The 13357-nt window shown below is 37.7% G+C and overlaps 1 protein-coding gene and 1 long non-coding RNA gene across 2 annotated transcripts; both read right to left on the bottom strand.

The window, feature by feature from the left end:
- Nucleotides 1-3272: 3272 nt before the first annotated feature.
- LOC139777495 (putative fatty acyl-CoA reductase CG5065) lies at nt 3273-5288 on the bottom strand. The gene is made up of 4 exons (XM_071714962.1): nt 5274-5288; nt 4778-5063; nt 3939-4593; nt 3273-3450 (listed from the first exon to the last, which is right to left on the bottom strand). Exons 1-4 carry the CDS (start codon nt 5286-5288, stop codon nt 3342-3344), a joined length of 1065 nt encoding a protein of 354 aa, XP_071571063.1. The 3' UTR covers nt 3273-3341.
- Nucleotides 5289-5601: 313 nt separating this feature from the next.
- LOC139777484 (uncharacterized) lies at nt 5602-6833 on the bottom strand. The gene is made up of 3 exons (XR_011719375.1): nt 6667-6833; nt 5918-6005; nt 5602-5822 (listed from the first exon to the last, which is right to left on the bottom strand). It is a non-coding gene; the product is annotated as an uncharacterized lncRNA (long non-coding RNA).
- Nucleotides 6834-13357: the final 6524 nt, after the last annotated feature.

The raw sequence follows: 13357 nt of genomic DNA, 5'->3' as shown, positions 1-13357 counted from the left end.
AAATATTGAACGTATTACGTATAAGTATAATCTCTTTTTATATATAATGCAGTATTAATGTATAATTAACATTGTTAATATTATATAGCAATACTATGAAATATAAATTAACAAATTGTTTTATTAATATTTATATCTTTGACCTGTGTTTTTTCATATTTATTAATACGTACACAAAATATCTGCTAATATATGAAAATAATGATTATTGCAATGATAATGAGAAATTAATTATAAAATAAAGCTGTGTTTTCAATTTTAGATTATTTTAAAATATATTTATATGCATACGCGTGAAAGTAAATTCTCAAAAACAACGATTACATGACGGGGCAGTCTTTACACATCGTAGATATATATGTATAAAGACGGCCCTGAGTCGCTGTTTTTTCTTATTTAGGAGAATTTACTGCTAGTGTAGGCCACGTTATAGTACAACCTTTCTTCCCAGTGACTACCTTTTCGACAAATTTTGTTTACTAAGTTTGTACAAACTATCGCCACAGTGTGTTCACACATACTTACCTACCTATCGTAACACGCTCGTAACAACGATGCGGACCGCTTTCGTGCCGATTGTTTTTTGGGATTTTCAGCCGCGGCTTCATTATGCAAAACGCCTTTTCAGGTAGTAAATTGGAACGAGACTCCTCGGGCGCGCGCGAGGCATTTTGCCAGCATGATTTCTTTTATATCTATATCTCTTCGGAGGCATTATTTGCAGAATATACGTCAGAATAAGAAAAATATTTTTAGCGTATCGGTATAACCGTCATCCCGGCATGAGATATGTATGATATTTTGAAAAGGGGATCCTATAGTAGCAGTAATTACCGACATTTTTAATTAGAAGAAATCTTTGAATTGGCTTTACAGAATTGCAAAATTTTTGTACAGAAGTACGTACAAAAATCTATTTCCCGATACACAATTTTATATCAGAAACAAAACAAAATTAAAAATTTGGGCACATACAACTATCACCTGAAGACAATATTTGCTACAAAAATACTGCAGTTTATATGTACAAAATGATACACAAGGGAAGTAGCGACAACATTTACGAACAATTTCGTGTAAATAAAACTAAGATTGAATGCCTAGAAAAAAAGATTTTCACTAACGCAGCTTTACGCAAAGGCATATGCAGAGAGTATGCACATGGAGAGAGAAAGAGAGAGAGAGAGAGAGAGAGAGAGAGAGAGAGAGAGAGAAATGAATGGGTGCGTGCATGTAAATTACATATACATATGGAAGAGAAAGAAAGATTTGCGCACATACAGCTGTCACCTAGGGTGCGTTCCGTTTCTCGCATAATGCGCGCATGAACATAGTAAACGTTACGTATACTATAGATAAATGCGCGCATATGCGCGCATATGCGCGCATATGCACGTTACGGAACGCGGCCCTGATAACACTATTTGCTTGAACAAAAATACTGCAGTGTATGCAAAATGATACACAAGGGAAGTAGCGACAACATTTACGAACAATTTCGTGTAAATAAAACTAAGATTGAATGCCTAGAAAAAAAGATTTTTACTAAGGCAGCTTTATGCAAAGGCACATGCAGGTTGACAGAATGAGAGATATCTATCCTTGTCTGTACGATATGTCTGTTCTTGTCAGCGATTGCAGCGCCATCTCTTACAAGATCCGGCAACTACTTTTACCCTCAATACAGCTCATTCTGTCAATCTGCATGTGCCTTTGCATCAATAAAGCTGCGTTAGTACAAATCTTTTTTTCTAGGCATTCAATCTTAGTTTTATTTACACGAAATTGTTCGTAAATGTTGTCGCTACTTCCCTTGTGTATCATTTTGTATATATAAACTGCAGTATTTTTGTTTAAGCAAATATTGTCGTCAGGTGACAGCTATATGTGCCCAAAATTTTCGTTTCTGATATGAAATCGTGTATCGGGAAATAGATTTTTGTGTGTACTTTAATTCTAGACCAAAAACTTGCAATTCTGTAAAGCCAATTCAAAGAATTCTACGAAACTGCAAATGTCGGTAACTACTGCCACTATAGGATCCCCTTAAGGGGATCCTGCAGTGACAAGCGAACTTCCTCGATGTCGATAATGTCAACCTTTCTAATTTTGTTTTCCCTATATCTGTCTTTGTCTAACGAAATGACATCTGTCCTTTTTTCGATTGCTCGCCATCTCTCGCAAGATCCGGCAACTACTGTTGCTGCTCTTCTTGTCATTCTGCATCCGTATTTGCAGTACTAAAATAAAATTCACATTTTTCTTTTATTGTACGCATTGAATCTTACTTCTACTTGCACGATATTATTCCTACATGATTTCCTAAGGATAGGAGACAAACATTATGTATGTATAAACTGCAGAATTTTTGTTTTAACCAAATATTGTCGTCAGGTGACAGCTGTATGTGACCAAATAAGTAACATTTTTAATTTTTTGGTGTTTTTTATATAAAATCGCGTTTGCTAGCCTAGATTTTTGTGCGTACTTTAATTCTGTAAAAGATTTTTGCAATTCTATAAAGCCAATTAAAAGATTTATGTGAAAACGATAATGTCGGTAAATCATACGGCTGCAGGATCCCCTTAAAAGGATTAAATTTCAGATTAAACAAACCATTCAACTTAATCAAGATCCTTTTCCATTATTTCTAAAATTAAAGAAATTAGAAACTGAAATTCGAGATAATAAAATTTGAACCTTTATTCCATATAAATTAAACCCTTTGGATTTAATAATAGATTTTCCAAATTTTAATTTAATAAACAAATCTGACCCTCGTTTTAAAACTTACAAAATTCGTTATCTCTTCGGACTGGATTAATCGCACAACCTGGTCCAAGTCCCGGGTAAATTACTTAAATGTTTTGACCCAAAAACGGACGAATTAACTTAATCTTGACAGAACGTGACACCGGTCTCTCGCTGCAAGTATCCCTTGAGCTCCTCATCATCTCTCTGTGATTCCGCCAGTGCGGCGTAATCCATGGGTGAGCTGAGTTCTTCCACCCTGGAAAATGCGTCTGCCACGACAAAGTAAATCAGGATTTGAAAAGTAAGACGCGTAACCTTCTTCCATAATAAAATAGATAGAATAAATAGAGAAAATTGGTTAATTATCGTTTTAAGTCAATTGTATCATTTCTGAGAACATTCACATAAATATTTATAGTAAAATAATATGAATAGATGATAGTAATAAAGAAACAAAAAGTGCGTGTATTCAACATTAACATAGTCATTTAAAATAATTGTTTAAATCGCACCATTAAATAGCGGCCATTAGCTAACGGCCGCTTTGCGTTACGCTGATCGCGATCATCGACCGAGCCCGTTCTGAGTTAAACAATCAAGCCGCATATGCGAAGTAGAAAGTACAGGAGCGAAAAGAAGACGCATAGCGTTATTATTACTCCTACGAATTGCACGGCCTTGTGAACCCAGTATAATCTGTAAACAGATAAGTAAATCAGGATTCGAAAAGTAAGACGCGTAACCTTCTTCCATAATAAAATAGATAGAATAAATAAAGAAAATTGGTTAATTATCGTTTTAAGTCAATCGTATCATTTTTGAGAACATTCACATAAATATTTATAGTAAAATAATATGAATAGATGATAGTAATAAAGAAAGAAAAAGTGCGTGTATTCAACATTAACATAGTCATTTAAAATAATTGTTTAAATAAATAGGATAAGGACGAAAAAAAAGAAATCACATAGAGAGAAAGAGATAAATTCTATAATATAAGTTCTCTAAATTCTAAAAATATAAATATAAATTCTATGGTGAAAACATTGACAAATGTTGCAAATGATTAAAGAATCTTTCTTTAATACTGATTCTGATTTCCGAACAGACACCAGGAAAGAGTTCTACAAAGAACTACCACGCTGTAACAAAACAATTGCTGAAAAGCAAAAAGTATGTCTTACTTTGTCATGCGTGAACGAGCAGCTGGCAGTGTGTCCGGACTCTCTCTCAGGATAAACTGTCTTATTCCGAGAATATAATTCTCCAAATAAGATGACCAGTCGATTTGCGTAACGTCGAACATAAACGTTTTACTATCCTCCGGACTGAGTTGCTCACGCAGTCGTCGCACGTTGTGGTCTCTAAAGTTCCACTGTTTCGTAGTGAAGTACTCGAAACACTTGGCGGCTTTGGAAAGTTTCGCCTGCTTGCGGACCATTATAGGCCGCGAGCCCTTGAGCCGTGCGAGAGTGTCTAAGATATACGCAGGTACATTGTGCTGAAGTGTCACGCACAAAGTATTTATCATGGAGGAGCTATGGCAACGAACGTCCGGACACCAGAGCACATTGTCCATCGGGTGTAGCCGGCAATATTTAAAGATCGACAGATCGATGAACTTCTTCCAAGTTATTGGATTTTGCTGGCCGGTGCAACAGTTGTAGATCGGGATGGTGTCGGTGCGTTGTGTGGCGGTCCTCCATGCCGCACAAATCATTAGGGAGATTACAATGTCGACGGGCACCAGATCCGCCACTTTGTCCTCGTGGCATAGTATATTTCTGCAAGCAAGAGATCGCGATTTGTAAGAGAGATTTATTCGCACGAGAATAATGACTTACGAAGATTGTGAACGATACTGAAATAACAATACCGAGAGACGTCAGTATTCATTCTAATTCTATTATAATACCGATACTAGCGATCGCTAATTATGGCCGCCCGTTGTCATCTCACCTGAAGACGCCTTTCCCAGCGGCGAGGATAAGCCCCGTGGGGCCGTTGTAATTGTCCGCCCAACCGGCGACTGGTTCTCTGTACGACGACAGTACGATCGATGGCCTGACAATCGCCACCGGTAAAGAACCCCTTTCCTGCTGGAGCATTCGCTCGGCCAGTGCTTTGGTAAAGGTGTATGTATTTGGTCGACTGGCGATCAAAATTGGCGTGAGTTCCTCTAACATTTTATCGTCCGTCCATTCCGTCAGAGCGATCACCTGATCAGGTTCTGGTTCCACCGGATAAATCTCCTCGACGACATCGGTCCGATAGCAATTACAATATGCCGTTGACACGTGAATAAACGCCTGCGATCAAACAAAATAATAGAAGTAAAAAAATGAGATTACTACAGACAATTTGTCTTTGATTTACTTGAATTCGATTTACGGCTGCAAGTCAATCCGGCACGACGCGGCGGTTTGATAGTTTAAATTGAGCAATTCGAGAGAGAGAGAGAGAGAGAGAGAGAGAGAGAGAGAGAGAGAGAGAGAGAAAAGGAAGAATCCCGCTCTTACCTCCACATTGGTCATGCGGTTACATAGTTGGACCAATCTTTTGGTGCCCAACGTATTTATCGTGACCGAAAGCTTCAAAGCCTCTTCGAAGTTTACGGTAGCTGCTGAATGAAATACGATCGTTACGGATTGTATTAATGTATTTTGGTCTTGTATCGAGATGCCCAGCTCCGGTTCTGTAATATCGCCAGCCACGGGTATGATCTTTGTAAGCTGACCAGGTGAATCCCGCCGTAGTGTTTCAAAAAACTGCCAAAAATAATATAACTTTAAATTTTTTGAAATAGCGATTGAAATAGCAGGAGAAAGGTGATATTATTACCGGCCCGTTTAAAATTCCCTGCAACCTCTCTTGTACATTCTGGCCCCTTTTAGGTCTCATTAGAAGGTAAAGGTTTCTAATGTGCGGACACGATCTCAGTAGCTTCTCGACCAGAACCTTGCCCATGAAACCTGTAGCTCCGGTTATGAAAATCGATCTGTTTCTGTAAAAATCCTTTACGGATGTATTCTCACCAGCCATCGTGGTTAGATCAATTATTACGCGTCCTTTAAAAAAATATCAGGGATTAGAAAAAGACAAAAGTACTTAATAATATATAGTTATTCATTAATTTATCTAATTATTGTGGCGAGTATCCTACCTGAATTATTTCGTTAAATCCTTGAATATTACTTTCAGGCAGAAAGTACTTTACACCTCTGTTTCCGCGATAAGAGTCGCCCACGTTTCTACATTTTTTACATAAAATCACGAATATTACATTTGGCATTGAAAATTTATTGCAATAGTTACCTTTCATTTTTTTTTTTTTTAAGATAAAATGTATTTAAAATCTGATGTACGAATAAAATAACATATTAAAATATCACAATAAAAATCTGATTTTATAAATACTCGCTATTTAACAAATATTCGCGTAAACCTCGTATAAAGATAAGTATATACACTGCTAAAAAAAATTAAAAGATCACTTTTCCGTAAATTTTTGCCGATTTTTAAACTGTAATCACTCAGCGAATAATTAACGTAAAAAGAAGTTCAAAAAAAGGTTTTACAAGGCAAACTTTCTACTATAAAGTGCTTTTGTTCAATTTTTACTCAGGTTAATACTCAAAGTTGTAGTCAGGTTTGAATAAGGACGTATTTGAGATATCCAAAATCTTGAAATTTGCACTCTTCCACCGCCTAACAAAAAAATTGACTAACATAATCATTGATACCATCTCAAAGTACGGACTTTGCCTTTTTAAATGAAAAAAAAAAAACTTTGTCCTACGCCGATTGACTGTCCGGCGTAAAAGCTTTGTATCGGTGTTCTGTGTTTTTCAATGTCCATGTTTTATTCAATGTTTATATGTGAAGTTATTATAGAGATTAAGAAATAAATACCACTCAATTTCCTAATTTTCTAGATCGAATGTCCGTTTGACTCGACGTTGCTTCGAAGACTGACTGTTATAGAAGGAAGCTTGTCCTATATATATATATACGCTTAGCGCCCGTAATTGTTTGAGAAGGATGTAACGATGCGTGAAGGATAGATACTTTTTTCCCTGATTTTTAAACCTGAGTAAGTGTAATATTGTAGTTAGCACACAGATAACATTTTATTAGAATAATTGACGTTATTTGTACTGTATGTTGGTTGTAATTATTCATATTTTTAATTTAAATTATTGAGACAATATTTGTCAAACTATCTCTAATTATCCTTGAGTCTATTATATTATATTATATATTATACTATTATTTTATTTATTAAAATTTATGCATTATAGACAAAGAAAACATATGAAAAAATACAAGTAAAACATAAAGTGGAATAAAATATTAGTACAAACATTAACGAAATTAGTTCGATAAATATCAAAAATTTATAAAGCAGTAATCGAGACAAAGGAGGTGCGTATATTGATGAACAACATTAAACAGAAATTTATAAGTAAATATGTAAAAGTAAATATTAGCACGTTTGCATTATTATAAACAAATTGAGAGGACAGGGCTGCCGAACAAAACTGGATTTTAGTACTTAAGATATGTATTATAAATTAGAAATAAAAAACAAACGTATCGATCTTTAATATGGTTTTCGTCACAATGCGCAATGTACAGATATTTTGAATTATTTAACAAAATTAAATAATAATTGTGTTGCGGCTCCAATTAATTATTAAGAAATATTTAAGTATCATTTAAAGAAATGTATTTAAAGATTATTATTGTATTGTTTAAAGATATATTATTGAAAAAATGTATTAAATTATGATATTAAGAAACACGTGATCGTGAATGCGAAAGCCGAGTCAGCAAAACGATGAGTTGTGCGAGCGGCCCACATCCGATCGAGCAACTCAGCAATAATTCATTTCACGTGAATAACGACTGTCAAACAGAAGCAATTATTAAAGTATATCTTTATTTAACGAGTCGTATACATAGTTCCGTTCTCCCCCTCCCTGGAATCAAAGAATCTTGTGTCCCACAAAAAAGGGGCACAACAATTGGTAAAACATTTTGCTTAAGTTTTTTTCGTTGCGATTAATTATATTGCGTAATCAATTTAAGTTTTGCGTTTTCCGGTTAAATAATTCGAAATATTTGTACATTGGACACTGATGATGACTATATTAAAGGTCGAAACGTGTGTTTTTCTTACTAATTTATAATACATATTTCTTAAGCACTAAAATGTAACTCTGTTTGCTAGCCCCGTCCTCTCAATTTGTTATTAATAAATTATATTTATTTAAATATTCTTATATTGCAATCTACTTTATAAGCTTATCATATAATATAATTTTTAATACATCTTAAATGATCAATAAACATTATATTTTCTGGATGTAATTCGGAAAAATATAATATTTATTGATAAATTGGCATGATTCTTTGCGTAAAGTTTTTGTGGTACTTCTATTTTTACTCGATTGTAAAGCTATAAATCTGGAATAAATGTATCATCCTTCAACTTCTTGAACTTTTTTTGAAGTCATTTGAATAATTATAAGCGATAATATATGAGCGTGCATCTGATATAAGTTATATATGAAAATAATAAAATATAAGTTTTTTGTATTTATTGAAAATGCAGATATGGCACATGTTACATTAAAATAAAATAAAATAAAATAAATTAAATTAAATTAAATTAAATTAAATTAAAATCGGTTTTCCTAAATTAACGATAAGATTTAGATTAATAGAATCTATTCATTTAATTTATGTAGCATATGGACTTCAATCTTCACGCGTCTGATTACAATTTTTTTCAATTTAGTCTCAAGGTCTTTAAGGGGATGCTGGAGCCGCAGGCGAACTCGATCAGCGTCGATAAAGAAGTGCTCACCGACTATATCTGTCCTTGTATAGACAAAGATATAGACAAGGATAGCACGCTACATTGCACGCACACATACGCACAATACACATCGAAATTATACTTTTATATTACGCTTCCAAATCTTGATTTGGGGCCCTGGCGAAAATGAGAAATTTCATAAACGTTTGTTTGATGTTTACGTGAGCGTTTGCGGAAGTTCGTTGAGAGTTTAGAAACGGTCAGTAGAGAGTTCGTAGAGCGGAAATTGCAACGCTGCAGCGTTTGAAAGGCGTTTGTATATAGCGTTTTTGAGAGTTTGCACAGCGTTTACATGATGTATGACGTTTGCTGAGAGTTCTTTAAAACATTTAGAGATCCTCTGTTAAGCGTTTAGGCTGCATTCGGAAACGTCACCCGGGTACACACGGGTATACTCCCTTCTCCTTCTAACTCGCTGAGATAGAAAGAGAAGGGAGTATACTCGTGTGCACTCGGGTGACGTTTCCGAACGCTGCCCTGATAAGTCGAAAGCGTTTGCTTTCATCATTGAAAACTGCGTGCAGCCTCTATTGAGCTTAGGCCCTAACGGGCGTTTACTCTTGTCGTTAGAAGAAACGGCGTAAAGAGCGTTAAATGTTAAAATCTGCTTTTCGCCTCGCAGGGGGTCTGCTTATATACGCGGCTGGATGTATTTTAAATGCGAGAAAGATACGCCGCCTAGCGGCATTATTAGAAGAACGTTTGCTGAACGGAGGGAAAACGCTTGTGTTACGGAGTCGGGAAAAGCGTTTCTTAGGCGTCTTTAAGCCGTTTGCGTTAACGCCTTACAAATCGTTCACTGCGCCTCTACAATTCGCCATCGGAAGAGCGTTTGCTGAACGGATTGAAAACGCTTGTCTTACGGCGTTGGGAAAAGCATTTGCTAAACGTTTGAAAAATCTGACAGCAAACTCTCTGCACGCAGCGTTTACTGAGCGTTCTCTGAAAAGCGTTGCCTCAGCATTTCAGAACTTTCATGAAACGTTATATACAGCGTTTTATAAGCGTTCTGTAAGCGTTCAAAATCCAACGGCGTTGTGTAAGCGTTCTTATAAAGTTTGAAAGCGTATAAACTCTCAAAAAACCCTCATTGAACGGTTGTCAACGCTTTATAAAGTTTCTTAATTTTCGCCAGGGGGGGTTTATCGATGTTTTTATTGTTGTACAATTCAGGGGAACTTGTTTTCGAGTTCGTACCAATGGTATATCTCTTATATGAAATACATCTTGTGACGAGCTGACAGCTCGCCGCAACTCGAGACGCCATATTGGGATAAAAGTAGATAAGGAAATCTGTACTTCCGTAATTTTTTCTCGTTTGCTATATAAAATCGGAGTTCCCCTGAATCATTAATGTATGTACTGCAATTCTGGAGAAGGATTTTTAATTCTGTCAAATATTAACGACGCTACGTTTCGACAAAAAAATGCCGGTAAAACAGACGGCTCCAGCATCACCTTAATTATGAAAATATTCAGCGATTGACAATAAGATAACATGTTGTTTCCATTTTTAAGAATACCATGTAAGAGATTTATTGCGATCAAGAAGTTTTTTCGCTTCGTATGATGTTTTTCCACTTCTTCTTCTCTTCCATCTCCACTCTTAAAAAGGTCGCATTAAGTCGATAATCGAATACATTATTGCCTGTTTTTCGCGATGCTGATTAATTATCTCGATGTATTACGCGCGTTACTTCCTGTCAGATGTTATCTCGTATGAAGCTTGAATCCCGACTCTCTTCACCGTATCCCACACAGCACAAGATATTGCAACATCCACCAGATATCCGAGGGATCGCAATATGTCCAAATATTGATCACAATAAACCGTAGGACATCCATAGGATCGCAATATGTCCAAGGTGATATCGCAATATCCTGGGAATATTTCCAGGAAAAAGTGTGCTGTGTGGGATAGCTAATGTGTTCCCATATTCACTTTCAGTACTGAAAATCTATAGTTTACGTCACGTATACTATTGTTAGAAGTTGATTATCCGGCTGTTAGCCCGGTTTCTTTGAAAACCACAGTTTTCAAGGATTTTTATCATACTATTATATAGGAGAGAATGGGGGAATGACAGTCATCAGGCAATGCCGGTCACCTGTATTTTCCATAATCCAACAGTTATATCAAACTTTTTTTGTCTCTATCCGTTTACATACATGATTATCGAGTAATTTATTATGCCGTGCCTATTAAACCAACATAAATTAATAAAAATCTGGTGATTCTTATTTTACGCCCTTTTTCTTATAAGAATCGATGTACATTTAATAACGGTTTTGCGAAATTTTTAGTAGTTAAAGTTACATCTAACCGTTATTTATGACTTTTTTGGTTCTTTAGCTTCCATTTCGCCCATATTAAAACGATGGCATCGTATAAATATATTATTATTAATATAACAAATTCACTCGGTTTTTGGGGTAACGGTAGTCGCTCGCACGGGGAAATTGCAGTCGTGGCGCACTTGTTAACCATCGGGCACATGCCTGCAAACGTCGAGTGACAGCGTAAACATCACGGTATATATAGGGGGAGACCGGGGCTAAACCGCCAACGGGGTTGAACCGCCAAATCAAATATCTCGGAACCTGTATATTGTGCGAACTCGCTATTAACATTGTAAACGCTGCTTATGGTACCCATGTGACCAACGGAGTTTCGGCAGGTTACCTGCCGTGTTATGATTTTTACGAGGGCAAACGTGTTTTCGGAAGGTGAAAGTGAAATTTTCTGCGCGTGGAAATATTGTAATATCTGCAATAATGTTTGCTCTCCAAATCTCGAGGTACGTGATTATAAAGAGTAATGCATGCTGAACACGAATCCAGTGTAGTTTTTTCATTATCGTTGATGTCTAATATTTCGTGGGCGATCAAACCTGAAACTTATGTTTGGGGCTTATCCGCCAGTAAGCACCCGGGGCTGGTCCGCCAGTCTCGTCACTGTGGCGCGCCGGGCGCACGACTTCAGCTCACGGCGATTTCAGGTTAGGTTTCCCTCGAGCGTGATTCTGTCTTCCCTTGCACGTGCGTCAGTTTGTGTAGGAGGGAAATGGTACGCACGTATCGTCGCAAAACGGGTGTTTTGGCCGACCGAAAAGATGGCGGACCGTTGTTTTCGAGATCGCTCACGCTCACGGCACGTCGGCGAGGTACGGCGAGGCACGGCACGGCTCTGAGATCCCACGATTTCCACGCGAGAGTTGACATGCCGCGCGCGCTGTAGATCGTCCCGACTCCCGGCCGCGGTAAATCGTCGTTGTTGATCGTTGTGTCAGTGACAGTCGCGCGTGCGACCGCATCGTCCAGCGTTCGCCGCATCGTCTCGGCGTCATTGTCGCCGCCGTTGTAGTGGTGGTGGTGTCGGTGGTGGTCATCGTCGTCGTCGTCGTCGTCGTCGTCGTCGTCGTCGTCGTGGTCGTGGCCGTTGTCGTCGTGGTGGTCGTGGCCGTCGTCGTCGTGGTGGTCGTGGCTGTCGTCGTCGTCGTCGTCGGCGCGTCGAGGAATCGGCGCGAGGACGCCGTCGAGTCGGTAAAATGGTCGCGCTCCACCGCGAGCTTTTCTAACCCCCCTGTCGCTATTTATCGCTCCCCCGCGAGAAACGCGGCTTGGTTAGGTTGCTCGAGGGTCCGCGCTGATCCTATGGCACCGGAACGCCGTCACGCGTATTCCCCGTGGTTGCCCGCGTTGACAATGTGCCGTTGGGGAGTTTACGATTTGGTTAACCTCTGTATTCACGTGCCTAAATTGTTTTATGGAATAAGTAAAACAATTATTTTTTAATAATGTTTTGCATAAAAATTTTAAATAAATTTTTATATTTTTCTCTTAAAAAACAATTATTAAAATGTATCCTATCATTTTTCAGGATTAGATGTACGTATATGTATTGAAAATGCAGTGTGGCGGATTAGCCCCGGGGGGGTGGCGGTTCAACCCCGGCATTTTTGAGATTTCAATTTTTCCACCGTTGTCGTTTTTGCTCTATACCGGTTAAACAAAGCAACATAGATAAAAATTTCCTATATAAATTTTGTAGCTAAAGGTTCACTCTTTACAGTGGTATACCACATTTAACTAAAATTATTTATTTTCTTGTTAAAAATAGGCACCGAAAAAAAACTGGCGGTTTAGCCCCGGTCTCCCCTACTGTTACGTCCTGTGGACTTCGCGATTTCATTCTTTCATAAAAACCTTTCGCAAGATGTTTTTCCTACAGAATTGTTTTTGGGATGACGAAAATATTTGTCGATCGGCGGGCAGGTTACTGATAATAATGAATCACCATTCTTTCCAACAGTAAAATCAAACAATGAGTATATTAATTGTGAAACTTGCGCCGCCGGTCAACGGCCGGTCAATAGCCGGTCAGGCCGTCAGTCCCGGGGAAAATTCGGGAAAAACACTTCACGCTAGACGAAAACAGATAAGGACGAGACAATAGAAATTTCGAGATCTAGCGTCTCGATCCGTGAGAAAAACATGTTTTTCAATCGATGACTAACTAGAGTCATCATCGGAAAACATGTCACCCACCAAAAGGTTGAGACATATTCTTTGATAACCCATCCCTGAAAATCATATATAAACCGCGACAGCGGGACACCGACCGATTCCGAAATTTTAAACAGTAGAGTCCGCGTCTAACGGGATTCATAATACAATCGCTTCTGGTCTCGCGCCGTCAACCTTATCGTTATTATAACT

The sequence above is a fragment of the Temnothorax nylanderi genome, unplaced genomic scaffold, assembly GCF_030848795.1.
Source record: "Temnothorax nylanderi isolate EJ_2023f unplaced genomic scaffold, tnyl_v1.0 TNYL_tig0150_pilon, whole genome shotgun sequence".
NCBI classification, from domain to species: Eukaryota; Metazoa; Arthropoda; class Insecta; order Hymenoptera; family Formicidae; genus Temnothorax; species Temnothorax nylanderi.
This window is presented reverse-complemented; position numbering and strand designations above follow the sequence as displayed.

Coding starts and splice junctions, on each gene's coding strand:
- LOC139777495 (XM_071714962.1), bottom strand. Junction 4,594..4,777: donor GTACAGAGAACCAGTCGCCG/GTTGGGCGGACA, acceptor AATCTTCGTAAG/TCATTATTCTCGTGCGAATA. Junction 3,451..3,938: donor GCTCGTTCACGCATGACAAA/GTAAGACATACT, acceptor ATCTGTTTACAG/ATTATACTGGGTTCACAAGG.